A 20711-nucleotide genomic window follows, 5' to 3' on the forward strand; every position below is an offset into this window, starting at 1 on the left:
TTCCCCCCTCCCGGCAGCTCGTCCGGCCGCTGGTGCCTGTGCTGAGTTCACCGAGGCTCAGCCCAGCCCCTAAACCAGCCCTAAGTGCGGGTTTGGGGGGGGAAACCTCATGGGGACCCCCCACCCCAGCCCTTCCCCCCCGGGCTGGAGCGGGGCTGGAAAACCCAATATCCGCCCCCCACCCCCAAAATCACGGGGGGATTGAGGCCAGGGGACAAAACGAGCTGGAAATACACAAACTCACTTTAATTCACCCCAAATCTATTTTTAAAAAAGCCCCAATGTTAAAAAGCTGCCAAAATAAGGCAGGGGGGTGGGGGGGCCCATCACCCCTAAACCCACCTCTTAAAGGGACAACGCCACCCACCGCCGGCCTGGGGACAGGCTGGGGGTGTCACCCCCCCCGGGGTTTGGGAACCCCCCGGGACCCCCCCAAGTTGGGGACAGCGGGTCTCCCCATGTCACCCCCCCAATCTGGGGTGTCCCCTCCGTCCCTGGAGCACAAGTGCCACCTGCTGGCTGGAGGGGACGGTGACAGGGGACCCAGGCGTCCGGGGGAAGCTGGTGACAGAGAACCCTGGTGTCCTGGGCGGGGGGGTGACGGGGACCCCAGTGTCCCGGGGGGGCTGGTGACGGGGGACCCAGAGATCTGGGACAGGGTGACAGGGGACGCTGGTGTCCTGGGGGGGTGACAAGGGATCCTGGGGTCCCGGGGGGGGTGTGACAGCGAGGGGGGGTCAGTAAATGGCCTCGTCCATGTTGTCATCGCTGTCCCCACCAAAGTCCTCCCCGTTGTCGAAGTAGGACATGATGTAATCGGTCTCCTGGGGACAGAGGGGACAGGGAGGGGGTGAGGGGACACCCCAGCCCCCCCGCCAGGGTGACCCCCCCGCAGTGTCCCCCCCAGCCCCATGTCACCTCCTCGTGCTCCTCCTCGTCATACTCCTCCTCCTCCTCCTCCTTCCCTTCTTCTTCCTCCTCCTTCTCCTCTTCCTCCTCCGATGTCACCTCCTCCTCCTTCTTCTCCAGGCTCTAGGGGTTCAGGGACCCCCCCCAGCTCAACCGGGGGGGCAGACACCCCAAAATCCTCCCAGGGACCCCCCAACACAGGGGACAGCGGCCGAGCCTTCGGCCTCAGTACCTCCAGTTTTTTAATGGTCTCCTCCTTGTCGAGCACGATGCGCTGCTTGGACTTGGGGATGAGGATGGTGGTTCCTGGGGGGGGCAGAGGGGAGTGTGACCCCCCCAGAGGGACGGGGACAATGCGGGGACAACAAAGGGACAATCTGGGGACACTCACGGCCTTTCCGCAGCCGCCGCACCCGGATCTTCAGCTCCTGCGGCAGCCGCCTCCAGTCTGGGGGGGCAAAGCGAGGGGGTCAGACACCCCCCGAGGCCCCCCCAAGGTCCCCATGTCCCCCCCCAGTGTTTCTGTCACCCCCCAGGTCCCCGCGTCCCCCCCTCACCCGGGTTCCAGTCGATGGCGCTGTCGACGGGGCTGGAGAGCTGGTACTTGTCTGAGTAGCGCTCGATATCTGGGGGGGCCATGAGGTGGGGGGGTCACACATGCGGGGACACCCCGGGGTGCAAAGCAGCTGGAAATGGGCACAATGGGGCGGGGGGGGGACGTTGCAGGGGGGTTGGGGGGGCACGAAATGGTGGCGAGGGGGTGATGGGGCTGGGGGGGTCACCACAGTGAGGGTGTCTGTGGGGCTGGGGGGGTCACCAGAGTGACAGCGGGGGGTGATGGGTGCGGGGGGTCCCACCACGGGGCTGGGGGGGCGACGGGGTCCCCGCTGCATTTCCCCCCCTCTCTCCCCACCCCTGCCCAAAGGGGGTGCAGCGGGGTGTGTGTGGGGGGGTCACGCCCTGGGTGCCCCCCCAGCCCATACCTCTCCGGGGGGCCCCCGGTTTGACGAAATACGGGAGGTTCTTCATGGCCCCCCGCAGCTCCTGCTTCAGCGCCAGCATGTACTCGCCCTCCTCCCCCCCCGGCAGGGGCGCCGCGCGGTGCTCCAGGGGCTGGGGGGACGGGGGGACAGGGGGGACAGGGGGGGACAGGGGTGATGAGTGTCAGTGCTCCAGGGGCTGGGGGGACAGGGGGGACAGGGGGGACAGGGGGGGTGAGTGTCGGTGCTCCAGGGGCTGGGGGGACGGGGGGGACGGGGGGGACAGGGGGGGACGGGGGGGGCAGGGGGGGACGGGGGGGGCAGGGGAGGTGAGTGTCGGTGCTCCAGGGGCTGGGGGGACGGGGGGGACAGGGGGGACAGGGGGGACAGGGGGGACAGGGGGGACAGGGGAGGTGAGTGTCGGTGCTCCAGGGGCTGGGGGGACGGGGGGGACAGGGGGGACAGGGGGGACAGGGGGGGTGAGTGTCGGTGCTCCAGGGGCTGGGGGGACGGGGGGGACGGGGGGGACAGGGGGGGACAGGGGGGGACAGGGGGGATGAGTGTCAGTGCTCCAGGGGCTGGGGGGACGGGGGGGACAGGGGGGGACAGGGGGGGTGAGTGTCAGTGCTCCAGGGGCTGGGGGGGCTGGGGGGACAGGGGGGACAGGGCGGGGACAGGGGGGGTGAGTGTCGGTGCTCCAGGGGCTGGGGGGACAGGGGGGACAGGGGGGGACAGGGGGGGACAGGGGGGGACAGGGGGGGTGAGTGTCGGTGCTCCAGGGGCTGGGGGGACGGGGGGGACGGGGGGGACAGGGGGGGACAGGGGGGGTGAGTGTCGGTGCTCCAGGGGCTGGGGGGACGGGGGGACGGGGGGGGACAGGGGGGGACAGGGGGGGTGAGTGTCGGTGCTCCAGGGGCTGGGGGGACGGGGGGGACAGGGGGGACAGGGGGGGACAGGGGGGGTGAGTGTCGGTGCTCCAGGGGCTGGGGGGACGGGGGTGACGGGGGGTGACGAGTGTGCCCGTGCTCAGCCCCCCTCGGGGGGGTCACACACAGCCCAGGGACCCCCCCGGACTTACCGGGAAGAGCGGGGAGGGCTGGAGCGTGGGGGGGGGCAGCGCGTCCCCCTTCCCGATGCCAACGGCCTCCACGTTGAACGTCAGCTGCCCCCGGCCCCGGCCGCGGGCCGCCATGGCGGGGGGGCCGGGGGCGCTGGGGGAAGGGGGGCACGATAGAGGGGGGGCCCGTGTCGGGGGGGCGGCCCCCCGAGCTAGGAGACTTCCGGGGGGATAAGGGAGAGGGAGGTACGGGGCAGCCCCCCGGACACGGGGACACACGGGGCAGCCCCCCGGCCCCCCCGGCCGTGCTCACCCCGCGCATGCGCAGCCGCTCCACGTGCGTCCGGGATACGCGACGGTCGCAGGGGGCGGGGCGCGCTCCTTTCGGAGGCGGCGGAGCCAATCACAGAGGAGGGGGCGGGGCGAGAGGCGGGGCGGAGGAGATGAATGAGTGAGCGAGCGAGTGAATGGGGCCGGGGGGAATGAATGGGGCCGGGGGGAATGAATGGGGCCGGGGGTCGGTACTGGGGGGCAATGGGGAGAGAGGGGCTGGAAGGGAAACTGAGGGGCGCAGGGCTTGCCCCATAGCCCCCAGCCCCCCCGCTCTGTGGCTTTGCTGCCCCACAGCCCCCCGTGCTGCTGCTCCGTGGCCCCCAGCCCCACCTCGCTGTGTTGTGACCCCCAAACCTCGCTGTGTTGTGACCCCCTCAGCCCCTCTGTATCGGGACCCCCAACCCCATGGTCGCCCCAGTCTCTGATGTCCCGTGACCCCCAGACCCCTGTGTTCTGCCCCCCAGCCCTGCTGTGCTGTGGCCCCCCAGCCCCACTGCATTGTAACCCCCAGACCCCTGTGTTCTGCCCCCCAACCCCACTGCCCCATGACCCCCAGCCCCCCTGTGCTGTTGTCGTCCCCAAACCACATCTCTGTGTGCTACGATTTGGGGTTTTTTTTGCACACCGAGTGACAGAACCCAGGCTCGGGGACAACACTGCGACCCCCAGGCCGGCCCCCACGGCCGCCCCCGCCGTCGCCCCCCCGCGCAGGCAGCTCAGCGCAGCGGGTGCGTCGCTGCCTGCGCCGCCGGGTGATTCATCCCACTCCGGCCCTCCCCGCACCGGCAGCTGCCAAAAATAGCGATGCAGCGGGGGGAAAAACCCTCCAAATAACCTCCCCTGCCTTCTCCCCCCGCCCGCTACGCCGGCAGCCGGGCCGGGATGGCGGCCACGGCGCGATGTCCCCGACACCTCCACCACCGGGACAGCGGGGACCAGGACCCCGCGCTGGGGGACGCGATGCTCCGGTTGCCATGGTAACAGAGGAAGGGATGGGGGAGAGAGGGGCGGTTGGGGGGAGTCTCCTCTCTGGGGTGTCCCCCCCCACAGTGGGGACGGTGCAGCCCTGAGCGCCAGGCCCGGGCTTGCTGGCAGCCGGTGTATTGGGGGGGGCGCAGCCAGAGCCAGGCGGGTGAACCGGGGGGGTAAAATGGGGGGGTCGTGGTTTCTCCCCCATTTTCTTGGCGGGTCAGAGCTGAGGAGCAGGATGAGCCGCGGTCACCATGGGAACGGCGCGGGCAGGGATGTGGGAGGTACCGGGGGGGGCAGGAGGGGACACAGGAGGGGGACACGGGCAGGGGGTGAGGAGGGGGCGCAGGAAGGGATTTGGGGCGTATGGAAGGGAATGGGGGGGGACAGGGGTGCAGGAAGGGGGTGACAGGCAGCGGGATGGGGGACACGGGCCAGGGACATGGCAGAAAGGCCCAGGGAACCGCGGGCTGTGCCGGTTGGTGGTATCCACGGGAACCGTCCCCTCGTGGGACCCAGGTGGGGAAACTGAGGCAGGGACTCCCATCCCGGAGGTTTGTGGGGGGGAATTCGACCTGCACCGTGTCCCCTTGCAGTGAGCAGGTGACACCTGGGGACCGTCACATCCCCCCGCTGCCATAAACGCCGCCATGCCCAGCCCCGTCCGCCGCCCTCCCGGTGCCACCGGGCCGCCCGGCGCCGCCGCCACGTTACCGGCCGACGGTTCGGCCCTGCTGCGCGCGGTGGCCCAGGGCAAATTCCGGCTGACGCGGCTGCTGCTGGAAGGGGGCGCCTACATCAACGAGGGCAACGCCGCCGGGCACACGCCCTTGATGGCGGCTTGTGGTGCCGACTACGCCGACCCGCCGGAGCAGCCGCGCATGGTGCGGTACCTCCTGGAGAACGGCGCCGACCCCAACATCCCCGACAAGACGGGGAAGACGGCGCTGATGCACGCATGTGCCCAGGGCGCCGGGCCCGGCGTGGCCGCGGTTCTGCTGGCCCACGGCGCCGACCCCAGTGCCCGCGATTATGCCGGCGCCTCGGCCTTGGTTTACGCCGTGGAGCGCGGGGAGCGGGAGACGCTGCGGGTGCTGCTGGACGCCTGCAAAGCGCGGGGGAAGGAGGTGATCATCATCACCACCGACACGTCCCCCTCGGGGACAAAAACCACCCGCCAGTACCTCAACTCGCCCCCGTCACCGGGGCTGGAGGGGAAGCGCTCGCCAGGGGTTTGCATGTCGCCCTCTGACATCGAGGTGCGGGCAGCGGCGTCGCCGGCCGGCAGCGAGAAAGAAGAGGAAAGGGACATTTTCTGCTTCCCCCCCCCGCCACCCGTCACCGCCGTCCCGGACCTCCCCCGGGGCGCACGGGGGCGGCCGCTGAAACGCCTCAACTCTGAGCCCTGGGGGTTGGTGGCTTCGGGGACGCCGGAGGGGACGCGGGGACCCACGGCAGAGCGGTTGGTGCCGGGCATGGAGGGGCTGAGTCTGGGGGGGCGCCCGCGGCGGCACAGCGTGGAGGGCCGGGAGGCAGCGGGGCTGCCGGGGGCCGCCTGGGCCGAGCGCGTCCCCCCGGCGTGTCCCCAACCGCTGCCGCGCCGCAACACGGCCCCCGAAACGCCGTGGGGGGGGAAACCGCGCCGGGACCCCTCCGAAAACGAGGGGCACCCCCAGAGTGGTGAATCGTCCCCCCCCGGCACCCGCCGGCGCCCACCAGGTTTGCTGGAGCGTCGCGGCTCCGGGACCCTCCTGCTGGAGCCCTGGGCCCCTGGGAGGTTCCTGCCCCCCCTGCCCCCACCCCGCGCGCCCCCCCCGGGCCCCCCCTCGCCCAAGGGCCGCCGGAAGCTGCTGCGGCGCCACTCGATGCAGCCGGAGGAGCTGCGGCTGCTGGTGAACTTCCAGAGCGGGCTGGCGCCAGAGCCGGGAACCTAGGGACCCCCCGGGTCACCCCGCCAGCAAAAAGCGGCACCCGGATGCCTGGGTCCCACTCCCGGTGTCTTTAGGGACCCTCCCAGGCCGCTCTGACGTCCCCCGGCTGCTCTGGTGTCACGGCAGGGCCTCCTCATGCAGGTAGTGGCACGTTCACTCTGAAACCTACTGATGCCCGCGGGCTCACGCCATTTCTTCCATCGCTGCCGTCGGCAGAAACTTTGCACGACCCCAAATTCCTTCAGGAGCTGGAGTTCCCCCCACCCCGTCCCTCCCCGGGGGTCTCCCCCTATTTTGGGGTGCGGGGTTCCCGTGAGGGGGTGCAATAGGGTGGGGGGGCAGACACTGTCGGTGTCCCGGTGAATAAAGGCTCCATAAATAAAACTATAGCTTCCAAATGGTAATTTTAAGGAAAAATGGCTTTTTTTAAACAAATAAATTGTTTTACTGCCAGCCCCGGGAGCAAGAACTGGGATTAAGAAACGAGATTAAGAGCCGGTTCAGTGACACCAAGTGATTTTTAGGCAGATCTAAAATTAGGACGGACATGCGGAGGGAACCGGCGCTCGGTTACGGCTTCTGAGAACGTTTAATTAAGGACAAATAACGAGAAGATTTTTTTTTTTTTTTTTTTTTTTTTTTTTTTTTTTTTTTTACACAAAATGAGAATTACTTAAAAGGCCGAGTTCACTCGCAAACGTCAAATCAACAGAATAAACCCTCAGGAGGTTTAAGGAACATTTGTCTGGGGAAAAAAAAGTAAACTTTTCTCCAGAAAAAGAGTGACCGAACCGCCGGGTCGCTCCCAGGGGTAACAAAATGGTGAAAAACGTTGCAGTTTGGGCCAAAACTGGGCGCGTTCACCCCAAAACCGAGTGAAAATGACCCCTAATGCCTCCGGTTTTGCTTCTTCGTCACGTTTTCTTGATTAAAACCAAGAAAAACGTTAAAAGAAGCAAGTTCGCCGAAGTGACGAATCGTTTTACGGCTCCGACGCCCCCTCCCCCCGCCCCAGTTCCCTCCCAGTTCCCCCAGTTTGGCGGTTGGGGACGAGGCTCCGTCACCGGCGGCGCCGGTCGGGACTCCTGCTGCGCCGGCGCCCGCCCCTGTTGGGAGGAAAACCTGGGCTTAAACTGGGAAAAGCTGGCCTTAAACTGGGAAAGGGGGCTTTAAACCAGGAAAAGGGGGTTTAAGCTGGATAATGGTGGGTTTAAGCTGGACAACGGCGGATTTAAGCCGGACAACGGCGGATTTAAGGCCGCCCCCCCGTTCCTCACCTCCTCTTGCTCTTGGGGGGCCCCCGCACGAAGCACCAGTCCACGCTGATCGGCTGCCCCATCAGCTCCTGCCCGTTCAGCCCCTCCATGGCCGCCTGCGCCTCCTTGTACGTCTCGTACTCGACCAGCGTGTAGCCCTGGGCGGGGGGACGCAGCCTGAGCCGCGGGGGGGCCCCAAAAACCGGGATAATCCCCCCCCGAGCCCCTTCGATCCCGGGGAACGGGCACAGAACCGCGCAGCCAGCGCCGTGTCGGTGGATTTGAGGCGAAACGGGGGCGGCGAAGCAGCCGAAAAGCTCGAGGCGGGGGTCGAATTCCGCCCCCCCGCCGCTGTCTGTCCTACCTTCAGGTAGCCCGTCCGTCTGTCCAGGTTGAGGTGGATGTTTTTGATCTCGCCGTACTCGGCGAATTTGTCGTGGATGTCTTCTTCTGTTGCCTCCTCGTGAACGCCCGTGACGAAGAGGATCCAGCCTTCCACCGCTGCGGGGGGCGAGGAAGGGACCCCCCCCCAGAATAATTAAGCAAAGAACGAGCCGCACGCGGGCGGGAAGAGACCACAGAGCCCCAGAGACCAATGGTCTTGGTTTAAGCCGACATTAACCCCAGCAAAGCGGGGATTTTCCATCCTGGGAAGGGCTGAACCCCCACATTGAGGCAAATCCGCCCTGTTTTGGCGCTGCCCCCCCACCCTAAAACCCACGGGGGGAGGTGGAAGGTGCCCCCGTGATACTCACAGCGCTGCGGCCCCGGCTCGTCCCCGTCCTGCTCCACGCTGTCGTAATCCTCGCGCGCGCGGGCCCGGGATCCCTCTTCTGGGGGGAGAGAAATGGGGCGCCAGAGAGAGAAACGGGGCGAGAGAGAGAAATGGGGGGGCAGAGAGGGAGAAATGGGGGGGCAGAGAGAGAGAGAAATGGGGGGGCAGAGAGAGAGAGAAATGGGGGGGCAGAGAGAGAGAGAAATGGGGGGACAGAGAGAGAGAGAAATGGGGAGACAGAGAGAGAGAGAAATGGGGGCCAGAGGGAGAAATGGGGGCCAGAGCCATCACCACGATAACAACGGCACCCAGGCAACCCCCAAAACACGTAAAACTCCCTCCAAAACACGAAGACCGAGGGGTTTCGCCGCAGCCCCGGCGGCTGCTCCTCACCTGAACCGAACCCTCGACCCTTCCGCTTCTTGGCTTTTTCCTTCAGCTTGTGGATGCTCTCTGGGGGAGAGAGAGGCGGGTCGGGGCCGCGCAGGGGACCCGGAACGCGGCGGCGGGGTGGGCAGGACCCCCGGGCCGGGCCTGGCCCTGAGGGGCGCAGGGAGCAGCGGGGCCGCAGCGGGGCCGCAGCGGAGCGCCCCCGGGGGCGGCGGGAACCGGCCCCGTGAGGCGCCACCGGCCCGAGCGGCGGGAAGCGCCACAGGCCCCGGGCGGCGCGGGGAAGCGGGGCCGGGGGGAACGACACGGGCCGCGCCGGGACAGGAGGCGGCGGCAGCGGGGCGGGGCGGGGCCGGGCGGGCTCAGGGGCGGCCGCGGCGCCGCTCTCACCGTCGCCATCCTCGTCCATGGCGAAATCTTCGCCTCCCGCCTCATGTAAATCCAGCACGTCCGCCATCTTGCCGCTCTGCCTGCCGCCGCCGCGGGGCACGCCGGGAAACGCGCCGGAAGTGCAGCCGCCATCTTGGGGAGGGAGTGTGGCGGAAGAGCCCGCTGCGCCATCTTGGGGAGGGAGTGTGGCGGAAGCGCCCGCTGCGCCATCTTGGGGAGGAAGTGTGGCGGAAGGGCTCTCTGCGCCATCTTGGGGAGGGAGTGTGGCGGAAGGGCTCTCTGCGCCATCTTGGGGAGGGAGTGTGGCGGAAGCGTCGCCGCCGCCATCTTGGGGAGGTCAAGGCATCTCGCTGGCGACGCCATGTTGGGAAGGGCGATGGGGCCTCTCGTCACCCCCAAACTGGGACCATACTGGTGGAAACTGGGGTGACAGGGGGTGACAGCAGGTCCCAGGTAACGAGCCGCTGCACAGGGACGAGTCAAAGGAGAAGCTGGGGGCAGGATCTGCCGCTTCTGCCCCAGAAGAAGGGAAAAGCCACTAGAGCGACTCCAAAATCCCCTAGTTTATTGGCTAAAATCATTTAAAAAAATCATAAAAAAAATCATAAAATCAACGACACGTGAAGATTTACCCTGTCAGTTTTGCTTTAGTTACTGGCCTGAAGAACAACAACCCCTTTTGGATGCTGAGAAAACCTGGATTTGTCCAGTTTCTCACCTTCCAAGCGCATCCGGAGAATCAAAACCCACAAAAATCATCAAATATCTTTTCTTTTTTCCCTTTTTCTTTCCGCCAGGACAAACGGAAACACCGTAATCCTCCCCGACCCACTCGGGAGTGGCTCCTGGCAGCGGCTCGTGTAGCACAGAGTCACAGGGAGCTTTGCTAAAAACATTAAATTCCTGACGCGCAAAAGCGCTTTTTTTTGTGTCATCGAGTTAAAAACACCAGACAGGGCAAAAATAAAAAGTGATAAGTCACCGTTTCACACGACACGCGGGTGCGGAGAGACCTTAAACCAGAGCAAAGTGATTAAAGCCGAATATAAAATCTGGATATCGCAAGATTGAAATAAAAACCCCAACTCCACGGTGTTTATAATCACATTTATAAACGTGTTAAACATCAATACTGTCGTGTAAAGAGGCTGCGTATCAAAAAATATATAAAACCAACCCAAAATAGGCTCATTAGGATGAGAATATAAAACTAGGATACCTACAGATAATGCAATTTTTTAAATCTCCATCTCAAAAATCAAGATTATTGCTCCAAAAATCAAAGAGGGCGAGAGGGACGAGCAGAATCCCAGCGGGTTTGAACCCAAAAAAAAAAGGTCAAAGAAAGAAAAAATAAAATTTTGCCTTCAATTTCTTGTCCCGCTGAGACACCGCTGGCTTTTTGGGGCTAAAAATGGGGAAAGTAGGAAAGGAAAGAGGAATTAAGTGGGAACAGGTGGCTGCTCTGACTGTGAACTTGAGCTGTAAGACGAGTTTAAAGTCAGAAAGGGCGTTTTTTTAAATCTAAAATCATCTAGATTTAGTCTTGATATGTTATACGAGGAATAGGGAATTATTTCTTTTTTAAAATAGTGCATATAGGGGTTGTGTTTTTGGTGAAAAAGGTGTAAATTTGGCCCAGCAAAGGGTCAGACCTCTGGATCTGGCAGAGAAGAGCTGGGGCCAAACCTTAGTCTGAGCTTCATCTGGATCCGCACTCTGGTTTAGAGGCTTAAACTCAGTTTAATTAAACAAGACTTGCCTTTGCAAGAAAGGAGCTCAACAGCTTCCCCTCCAACGAGTTCGAAAACTCAGGCCAAGCTTCAACTTGGCCCTGCAAAGCCTGACTTTTGGGCTGGAACAGCACGTCCACCTCTCCTGGTTTTTGCACGTTTCTCCAAAAACCTGACATTTTTCCAGCTGGTCTGGGGAAGCCAAACAACTGCAACGCTGCGTTTGTAGCAAAATAAAACCCGCCGGGGCTCGGGCTGGGATTTGAGCGTCTCCGTTCTGCCAGACAAGCCTAAACCCAGGAAAAACCTCAAGAGGACCGAAAACGAGCAGAGCAGGAGGTTCAGACTAATCAAAACCGCCCAATGCGACCCCTTAATTACCTTGGAATTTGTTGTTCGGTGCGTTATTTACATCGAGAGTTAAGCAGGTCCTACTACAAGTGAAAAGCTGAACAGACACCAGCGTTAGGCTGCGAGTCCCGCCTAAGCCTGGAACGGGAACCCTGGGGGCTGCTCCCACAGATTTAAGTCTGGCCAAAAGAAAATCCTGGTTTTTAAATCCTTTTTTTTTTTTTTACGGTTTTCAATCCCTTTTAGGCACTTGGGAGCATTTCCCCCGCATGTCGCGTTAACGAGAACACTGCGGTTCGTTTGGTTTTGCAATTAGTGTCCTTCCCAAGCTGGAGTTTTGCTAGGCCCTGCCTAGAGCATAAAAACAGGAGAGAAAAAGCCAAAAGCGGGTCTGGGTGACGTGCGCCAGCTCTAAAGAACCGCGGCTTTGGGGAAAAAGTGCTACATTTCAGGGAATACCACTGACCAGATAGTACCGATGGACGGATCTTCTGTGTTAATCCCGAAAAAACGGCGGTTTTAACACCATCTTTTAACAAAAAAGTGACATGAGGAGGAGCGGAGGAGTGAGGCGAGAAGCAAGGTTTAAAGTTTAAAAATCGAGGATTGACGTTTAAAAATTGAGGACTGAAGTTTAAAAATCAAGGATTAAAGTTTAAAAAGCTGTACAGGGCGTCGTTTTTTCTAAAAAAAAAAAATCTGTTTAAAATGTGCAAACGGGCCACGATTCTGGAAGAGGTGACACCAGAGAGGGATGAACCCCCTGGATGGATCTGCGGAGCCGGGGGGTGAGTAGGAGTGGGAGGTTTACTCACAGGATCCTAGCAGGAGGATGGAGCGCACTGCTTAAAAATCAAGGATTAAGGTTTAAAAATCTGTACAGGGCGTAGTTTTTTCTAAAAAAATCTGTTTAAAATGTGCAAACGGGCCATGGTTCTGGAATAGGTGACACCAGAGAGGGATGAACCCCCCGGATGGATGCGCGGAGCCGGGGGTTGCAGGAGCGGGGTTTACTCGCAGGATCCTAGCAGGAGGGCTGCGTGCTGCCCAGCTGCCCCGCGGCCAGCGTCAGGATGTCTTTTTTCTCCTTGTGGAAGCGCAGCTCCTTCCCCGCCAGTCGCGCGTCGTCCAGCTCGCGCTCCGTGGCCGCCAGCTCCCGCGAAAGGGCCCCCGGGCTGCTCTGCTCCCGGTTCACCCAGTCCAGGGCCATCTGGTTGCGGATATCGTCATCCAGCGCGCGGTGGGAGTAGTGGGCCAGGACCTCCTGTTAGGGGGGACAAGGGACACGTGGCACGGCTGGAAACGGGCTCAGAAAACACACGGAGCGCGGGGAGGGGGTCGGGGGCTTCGCTCAAGTTGCGCCAGGGGAGGTTGAGGTTGGAAATTTGGGTGAATTTATTCACAAAAGGCTGGTTGGGTGTTGGAAGAGGCTGAAGTGGTGGAGTCACCATCCCTGGAGGGTTGAACAGACGGAGATGAGGTTCTCAGGGACAGGGGGTGGTGACAGGGGTGGGTTATGGTTGGAACTGATGATCTTGAGGGGCTTTTCCAATCAAAATGGTGATTCTGTGATCATGGAAGGGTTTGGGTTGGCAGGGACCTTCTAACAGCATCTGGTCATGGGCAGGGACACCCCCAATGGATCAGGGACATGTTCAATGGATCAGGGACATCCAGCCAGACCAGGGACATCCCCAATGGATCAGGGACATCCAACCAGACCAGGTTGCTCAGAGCCGTGTCCAACCCGACCTTGGGTGTTCTCAGGGATGGGGCATCCACCACCTCTTTGGGGAACCTGGGCCAGGGTCTCCCCACCCTCGGCATCAAAAATGGAGTTTGGAGATGGGATCTTGGGGACAATTTCTTCCCCAACGGGCTGTGGGGCGTTGGAACAGGCTGCCCAGGGCAGTGGTGGAGTCACCATCCCTGGAGGGTTGAACAGACGGAGATGAGGTTCTCAGGGACAGGGGGTAGTGCCGGGGTGGGTTAATGCTTGGGCTCGATCTTAAAGCTCTTTTCCACCCAAAATGGTTCTGTGACTCTAAGGAGGAGGTTGTTGTCACCCGGGTGTGGGGACAGCTCACCTGGCGCGAGCACTGCCGCTCCCGCATGGCCTTGAGGCTGCCGTTCCAGTGCAGCAGCTGGAACACGGTCATCAGCTCCTGCAATGGCAACAGAAAGTCAGCGGCGATGGGACACGGGAACGCGGGTTCAGCATCACGATTGTCCCCAGCGAGGGGGACGCAGAAGCGAGAAGGACTTGGCAAAATCCTGCCCGCTCCTTCGCGATGGGGAGGATCACAGAGTGTGTTCGCAACCCCCGAGTCTGTAAAGAAAAGATTTCCAGCGTTAATGAGCTAAGGCTGATCAAAAACAGAAGAAAAGCACCGAAGCAGGGAGGCAGGAGGCAGCACCAGGACCGCAGATCCCAGCTCACTCCACCAGACAGAAATCCCCGAGGATTAGAGAGGAGACAAAGCTGCCGACACTTCCCAGGGACTCAGGATTGTGACTCTGTCACCTCCGAACCTTTGAGAGCAGGTGACAATCCAATATCTTCCACGCAAACGTTTCTCTCCCAAAGCCACACACAAATTTTCCTGCAGAAACTCTCCAAACGCTGGGAATCTCCAGAGCGGACTCTCCCTGCATGAGCAGGACCGTTCATGTCGGTGTTTCCAGCCCAGGGAAAGGAGCCGGGTGAGAAATCGGCTGCGGGAAGAGTTTGCGACAGCAAAGAGCCCAAACCCAGCGACACAACTGACTCAAGGCGCCTGCTCAGAGAGAAACCCAAACCCGCTGCGCTCGCTGCAGCAGCTCCTGGCTCGTTTCTCCGCTTCAATTTGTCTGCACGAGAATTGGTTTGAGTTACTTTGGAAGCCCGAGTTTAAATTAAAAGGATTCAAAGAATCGTTTTGGTTGGAAAAGAGCTTTAAAATCATGGAGTCCAACCACGAACCCACCCCTGGCACTGACCCACATCCCTCAGAACCTCATCTCCGCGTCTGTTCAACGTAACAACACTTGTAAAGACGCATAATTCCACAATCAAAGTGGTTTTTGGATGAAAGATCCTCCCCAGCTCGCAGAGAAAAGCCCAATCCCAAGTATTTCGCCGCTACACAAAGTGTCACAAACCCTGAGCTGCGCTCTAAGAGGAAAACCCCACTTTTGTGTCGAACCCATCACCGAAAGCTCCGACCAACCGTCCCTTGAGCCGCGGCGTTAAACTGTGAGCGGTACCTGGAACTCCAGCATGGATTTGCCCTTGTTGGACTCCAGCATGAAGCGGAACGCGCCGATCCCGGTGTTGGGATTATCGGCCTCCTCCCGATTGCCCTGCAGGGGATATTGCACATGAAAAACGCGATTCCCAACCAAATGGGAGTTTTGTTCTCCTGCCCTGCCTGATCTGCACAATAAATGCGAGAGGAACGCGGGACTGTGTGGGAGGGGAAGCAGGAGAATGAGAATTAGGTTTTAATACTCAGAAGTCACCGGAAAAAAAACAACCCTGCCATAAAGAGTTCCAGATGTAAAAGAAAACTCTTCTTTGAGGCTGTTTTTCCCCAATCTGTCCCCGGCAATGGGGCAGCGAGAAGCCTTACATTGAAAGACGCCAGTGCCTCCGAAACGCTCTTCTCGATGAACTCGTCCGTGATGCGCCGCGAGGGATGCTCGTTAAACACCGAGTTCATTAGCGCGATCTTGGCGGCGCTCCTTCGGGCTTCGGCCTTGGTCGGGCAGAACTGAGGGAGAGACAGACGGCGTCAGGACAGACGGCGAGATGACCGAGGTCCCTGCGGCCCCACGCTCCAAATTTCACACAAAACGTGGGAATTCGGGGGCGGCGTTGGCCGGTTTGGGGCCGTCGTTGCTCTCAGACATCCTGAAATCATTAGTTTGAAACCACAGTTATCCCGACCATGCTCAGCCCCCAGAATTACGGTAGGGAGCTGAACTCAGCACATCGGGAAACGCCAGCGTCAAACCAAATTAATTGGCTTAAAAGCAAAACGTAACCAAAGGACTCTTAAGTGCGAGGGCTGATCTCTGGGACGGGGAGCTGCTCAAGATGTTTCTTTTGGAAACGTTTGTCAAACGAAGACGAGAGATTAACGACCTAAAGCCGCGATGACGAGGGAATCCGAAATGCAGCCGGGACCCGCTGTGATTTTTGGACCTTAATCTTTTGAGTGAAGTGTTTGGGTTGGACTTTTTCCTTTTAAACAGAAAGAAGGGGAGAAATCATCGATCCAATGTTGCGTTTTGATTTCTCGAGTGCTTTGGCACCTTGAGAAGAGGTTCTGGGGCAAAGCCAGAGCCCCTGCGAGGAAATCGGGCTCCACCAGTTTGTCCCAGTTGCATCCTGTAAATAAATCCCAGCGCTTTGAACTGGGAAGGAGAAGGAATTCCCAAAACGGGCCAGTCTCACAGTTTTCTCTGATACTGTGTATTTTCCCTCAATGTGCAGGGAATACACCCAAATTTAGAGCCAAACCTTCCCAGGTTGAAGCCAGACAATTAGAAACACTTATTAACCAGCTTGAAATTAAAGTGGGTGACAGGCAGAGCTTCACATTGGCAGGAAAATGTTTATGCCCACCACAAAAAAAAAACTAATTCCGGTGGGGAAAAGATTCTCTGAGCGCCCAAATTAGGCTAATGAGGAGAGCGAGGGACGTACCTGGAAACTGAGCACCCAGATTAGGTTAATGAGGAGAGCGAGGGACGTACCTGGAAGCTGAGCACCCAGATTAGGTTAATGAGGAGAGTGAGGGACGTACCTGGAAGCTGAGCACCCAGATTAGGTTAATGAGGAGAGCGAGGGACGTACCTGGAAGCTGAGCACCCAGATTAGGTTAATGAGGAGAGTGAGGGACATACCTGGAAGCTCCCGAAGCAGCTGCCGCCCGGCAAGGTGACGTAGCAGACGTAGGGGGGGCTGGAGGACGGGACCATCTCATACACAACCAGGGCCCCGTTCTTCAGGTCGGCCCCGCGCGACTGCTTCATCTGCCAGAACTCCTGCAGGGCCTCCACCACGTTCACTGCAACGAGAACCGGGGTCAACGAGGAAAATACAGCAGCAGCGCGGAGCCGAGAGAAACCGCAAAACGTCCCGAACTTGGCTCAAAACACCGTGACCGAGACACACGGAGCAACCCAGGGTGTAAAAGCGCAGGGGAGAAGCGAAACGTCTCGGTGCAGAGTCCCCCTTCGCAGGTTAAAACCAGGATTAGCTTCGTTACACAAAGCTTTTTTCCAGCCCAGTTAGGAAACAGAGCTGAAAATGTTGAGTTTTGGTAATTAGAGTCTCTTCAGGAGAAGGGAATTTTAAGGAGCGCCAAATTTCGAGCACGCACAGCCCAAATCCACACGATTAAATTCTCCTCCTTTTTAAAGAACATTAATTTAACGCCAAGCCGGCATCTGCTTGCTCTCCTCATTTCTGAACCCCCAGTGTCACAAAAACTCCCTTGAAGATGTTCTAAGTTTACCCCCCTTGTTATTTTGTCAAGATTTGGGTAAGAAAAATGAACTTTGTAGTATCTAATGCCCTAAATCCCTCGTTTTAAGCTTCTTTCTGTGTTGAAGAGTTTGCCGGGCAGCTGTCGGCACAGCCCTCAGCTCCTCCGAGACTCTTTAATCCCGGCAATCGCTTTGGATTATTTTCAAGTTGTTTTTTTATTTTGTGAAGAAAAAAGCAAGATGGGCAAAAAAAATGGAAATTGCCTTGAAATCTGAATTGGAAATTGGGCTGAAAACGCCATTTTCGGCCCAAGACAAGGGCTCCTCTGTGCCAGACACCGGGCGGTTCTTCATGGGTCAGACAGCTGAGAAACAGCCAAAAAGGAGCTTTTTCTCCCCAGACTGCGTTCAAGGCTTCCAGCTGCCACCGGCAGGACGGTTTTTAGGAGACAAGAGAGTAAAACACCGAATTAAAAGGCTACAAATGCTTCAGAACAATATGTTTTTGTACATCACAAACCAGCGACGTGGGGGAAAGGGGCGGGAAATGGGAAGTTTTTTTGCTTTTCGTCCTAAATCCCATTGCGTCTCACGTTTGTGAGAATGCAGGGAGACCCTGCGTACCCTGAGGGATCCTAATCCTGTATGGAGCATGAAACACGATGCGGGGCTGGAAAAAAAACAGAGAAAACCAGAAAAACAGAGAGAAAAACGAGGGGGTGGAGTGAAGGCAGGGAAAGGGGCTGAAGATGCTTCGCATCCAGGCTGAGGTCACGTCTAACGGGAAACCCCGCGTGTAAATGGAGATATTTTAATAAAGATATATAAATCTATATCAATAATAAAGATATATCAATAACAAAGATATATCAATAATAAAGATACATAAATATAAAGATATTTTAACCGCCTGCAAGCAGAACAAGTCTCACTCCCAGCTCAAAACGCTGGAATTTGCACTATTGGCACCAGTTGACACCTTTATCACCTGTTTGTTTGCATTTTTGAGGGCAGGAAGTGGAGATGCTGCTGATATAGAAAAGAAAAGAAACGTCGTCACCCATGTGGGGAAGAGCCGCGGATTTTACCAGCTGGATTCACACCAAGATAAAAAAGACCCAGCGCAGAGGGGCCGTCGCTCCGTCTGCTTATTGCTCCGTAACCCACGTCCCGTACAACGACCCCACGTCTGACTCGTGTGTTAAATCCCCACCGAATAAGCGATTCCACGTGGCGCTGGGCCCCGCGCAGCCGGACAAGCTCATCCCTCCTGCCAAACCCCGTTTGGAGGTTTTGGAGCCTCCGAGCGGCTCCTGGACCCGCTGCCCGAGCCGGAAGAACTTGGGAACTCAAAACAGTTGCAAAGTGTCTCCTTTTTGGGTGGGGTGGAAGATTCTTTCCATCGCAAGGCCGCTAAAATATGTGCTTTAAGCTTTTTTTTTTTTCATCCCACTTCTGTGCTTTTTTTTTTTACTTTTTATTTAAAAACCAGGAGCTTACAAGAAACACAGACGGAGGGACCGGGCGCCTGCGATTCAATATTTGCAGCACCTCACGCCCCCAAAACAGCCCCTTCCAGCCCCAATTTCTCTTCCCAGCCGCAGAGTTTTTATATCACAGAACCCAGGGGGATCTCAGGAAAACCGCAGCCCGGGGCTGCCCGGCACAACCCTCTTTTTTGGAAGAAGTGAGCTTTTTTTTTTGTCCTGACATCAGGTCGAAGTAAAGGAATTACACAGAGGGGACTAAATCGCTACTGCACGAGCACCCTCCTTGTAAAAACATCTAAAAAAACACCTGAAAAAAATAAACAGCCTCTTCTTTTCTCTAACTTTACCACATTTACCTGCTACAGGTACAGCTCGAGCAGGAAATCTCCATTTTTCTGCCTGGCTCAAGTTCCCACACCCGTCTCGTCACCCAAATACCTGCGTTGTCACCCAAAAATCAGCTTCGTCACCCCAAATCCTGCCCACCCTGACCTCATCTTCTTCCCCTCATTTACAAAAGCAAAAAACCCACATCAAATGAAGCCCAAAGAAAGCCAAAAGTTTGCGTTTAAGAGGCCATGGAGCTTCCCAAGAACAGCAGACTCAGGAACGTTTCTGAGCTTGACCCCTGAAACCGCAGGATTCCCGAGGAAAAAGCAGATCTGGTTTTATTTTCCTCACTTTTACGGTCCTCACTTTCTCATTTTTGGCACAAACAGCCCCAGAGAGATGGGTTTGGATTGGGGATTCTCACCTTTAATGTCACCCAAACCATCCAAGCTCACCCTGCATCCCCAGCGTGAGGAAAAGTCCCCAAAAACAGAAAAAAAAGGCACTTATTACTGACATTTAACCTGATGACAACAGTCAAGGGCGGCTCCTTGGTCATTTTTAGAGCCCGTTGTGTGGGCAAAGCACTAGCTGGGATGGGGAAAATCAGCACAGGGGCTACCAAATCTCTTCTTTTCCCAAAAATCGTGGATCTGAGGGGAAAAGGGGAGCAAAGGGAAGTGGGTTCGGGGAAAGAAGAGGGTCCTGGAGAGATCTGCACCTTCAATTTATGCAACAGTCCATGGAGCAAGGAAAATGGGTTAGAAGAGGAATCCCAGACGAGGGAGAATTAGTGGAGAAGGAGGGCTGGGAAAAGGGTCTGAAACACGAGGAAAAGGGGGAGTTGACACCCTGAGAATGTCCCAGACCCTCCAGCGATGGGATGGGACAGGAGGCGTCTGGGGGAGGAAAAAGGGGCTAAGAAAAGCCCCAACCCACCGGGGCAGAGCGAGGAGAGACCATCCCATGGCCCAGCGGGGGGAGATGGGGAACGAGATGGAGAGAGAAACCAGCTCAAAGGAGCAGCCCCGGGAGGGGGGCGAATCCCACAGAATCCCAGAATGTCAGGGGTTGGAAGGGACCACGAAAACTCATCCAGCGCAATCCCCCTGCCGGAGCAGGAACACCCAGCTGAGGTTACACAGGAAGGTGTCCAGGCGGGTTGGAATGTCTGCAGAGAAGGAGACTCCACAACCTCCCTGGGCAGCCTGGGCCAGGCTCTGGCACCCTCACCGCGAACAAGTTTCTTCTCCTATTCAAGCGGAACCTCCTGTGTTCCAGTTTGCACCCGTTGCCCCTTGTCCTGTCACTGGCTGTCACCCAGAAGAGCCTGGCTCCATCCTCCTGACACTCCCCCTTTCCATATTGATCCCCATGAATGAGCTCAGCCCTCAGTCTCCTCTTCTCCAGCTCCAGAGCCCCAGCTCCTCAGCCTTTCCTCGGCAGGGAGATGCTCCACTCCCTCCAGCATCTTGGTGGCTGCGCTGGACTCTCTCCAGCAGTTCCCTGTCCTGCTGGAACCGAGGGGCCCAGAACTGGACACAATATTCCAGCTGCGGCCTCCCCAGGGACGAGAAGGCGCCGAACGCGGGACCCCCCCGCCCCCCGGCCCCGCTCACCGCGGCCGTAGCCCTGCGTGTGCTTGGCGAAGCTCCTCACCACGGCCTCCACCGCCTCCCTGAGCACGGCGGGCGGCCCGGGCCCGGGGGGCGGCGGCGCGGCCGGGCCCTGCAGCCCCAGCGGCGGCGGCGGCGGCGGCAGCGCCAGCCCCGGGCCCAGCGCGGGCGGAGGGGCCGCCCCCGCGGCGGGAGGAGGCGGCGGAGGGGCGGAGGCGGCGGCGCCGGTGACCCCGGGGCGGAGGGAGCGGAGCGTCCCCAGGCCGGGCTGCGGCCGCTGCGCCCGCACCGACTCCATCACCGCTCTGAGGGGAGAGCGCCCGCGGCGGGGCGGCTGTCACTCACCGCCCGACGGGCCAATGGGCGCGGGGATCGCCACGGGGAGGGGGCGGGACGGCGGCGGGAGGTGGCCAATGGCGGTGGGAGGTGTTGAAAGCGGCGGCGCGCCAATCGCAGGGCGAAGGATCGCGAAGGCGGGCGGGGCGGGGGAGGACTGGCCAATCACAACTTGCTTGCAGGGCGTGGCGAGGGCGGGGCGCTCTGGCCTTGCTTGGGCCAATCGCAAGTGAAGGGCGCGGTGACGAGCGGCAGCTGTCCAATCACGCTGCAGGAGTGACGTGAACTACAGAGGAAAGAACGAATCAAAATGCAAAGCAGCAGGGGTGGAGGTACGGGTTACAATCACGTCGTTATTGGTCGGGAGAAGGCGGTGGAAAAATGGCAAAG

At 59.2% G+C, this 20711-nt stretch overlaps 4 protein-coding genes across 5 annotated transcripts; 1 reads left to right on the forward strand and 3 right to left on the reverse strand.

Annotated features, from left to right (window-relative positions):
• Window positions 1-225: 225 nt before the first annotated feature.
• On the reverse strand, window positions 226-3299 carry POLR3GL (RNA polymerase III subunit GL). 2 transcript variants are annotated; one of them, XM_065653793.1, is made up of 8 exons: window positions 3260-3299; window positions 2968-3100; window positions 1893-2022; window positions 1467-1535; window positions 1301-1357; window positions 1142-1215; window positions 919-1032; window positions 226-824 (listed from the first exon to the last, which is right to left on the reverse strand). In XM_065653793.1, exons 2-8 carry the CDS (start codon window positions 3079-3081, stop codon window positions 738-740), a joined length of 645 nt encoding a protein of 214 aa, XP_065509865.1. In that variant the 5' UTR covers window positions 3082-3100; window positions 3260-3299; the 3' UTR covers window positions 226-737. The 2 variants fall into 2 exon arrangements, with proteins under 2 accessions (XP_065509865.1, XP_065509866.1); XM_065653794.1 differs by lacking the exons at window positions 1467-1535; window positions 3260-3299 and having other exon boundaries at window positions 2968-3169.
• Window positions 3300-4060: 761 nt separating this feature from the next.
• On the forward strand, window positions 4061-6568 carry ANKRD34A (ankyrin repeat domain 34A). The gene is made up of 2 exons (XM_065653684.1): window positions 4061-4256; window positions 4845-6568. Exon 2 carries the CDS (start codon window positions 4899-4901, stop codon window positions 6180-6182), a length of 1284 nt encoding a protein of 427 aa, XP_065509756.1. The 5' UTR covers window positions 4061-4256; window positions 4845-4898; the 3' UTR covers window positions 6183-6568.
• Window positions 6569-6827: 259 nt separating this feature from the next.
• Window positions 6828-9081, reverse strand: RBM8A (RNA binding motif protein 8A). The gene is made up of 6 exons (XM_065653685.1): window positions 8991-9081; window positions 8604-8663; window positions 8191-8268; window positions 7800-7936; window positions 7457-7593; window positions 6828-7285 (listed from the first exon to the last, which is right to left on the reverse strand). Exons 1-6 carry the CDS (start codon window positions 9055-9057, stop codon window positions 7240-7242), a joined length of 525 nt encoding a protein of 174 aa, XP_065509757.1. The 5' UTR covers window positions 9058-9081; the 3' UTR covers window positions 6828-7239.
• Window positions 9082-10065: 984 nt separating this feature from the next.
• Window positions 10066-20283, reverse strand: LIX1L (limb and CNS expressed 1 like). Its single transcript, XM_065653867.1, has 6 exons — window positions 19989-20283; window positions 15965-16128; window positions 14686-14826; window positions 14321-14416; window positions 13162-13239; window positions 10066-12338 (listed from the first exon to the last, which is right to left on the reverse strand). The coding sequence occupies exons 1-6, from the start codon at window positions 20281-20283 to the stop codon at window positions 12099-12101; spliced, it is 1014 nt and encodes a 337-aa protein (XP_065509939.1). The 3' UTR covers window positions 10066-12098.
• Between the last annotated feature and the right edge of the window lie 428 nt (window positions 20284-20711).

This window comes from Caloenas nicobarica, chromosome 31, assembly GCF_036013445.1.
Source record: "Caloenas nicobarica isolate bCalNic1 chromosome 31, bCalNic1.hap1, whole genome shotgun sequence".
In the NCBI taxonomy this organism is placed as follows: Eukaryota; Metazoa; Chordata; class Aves; order Columbiformes; family Columbidae; genus Caloenas; species Caloenas nicobarica.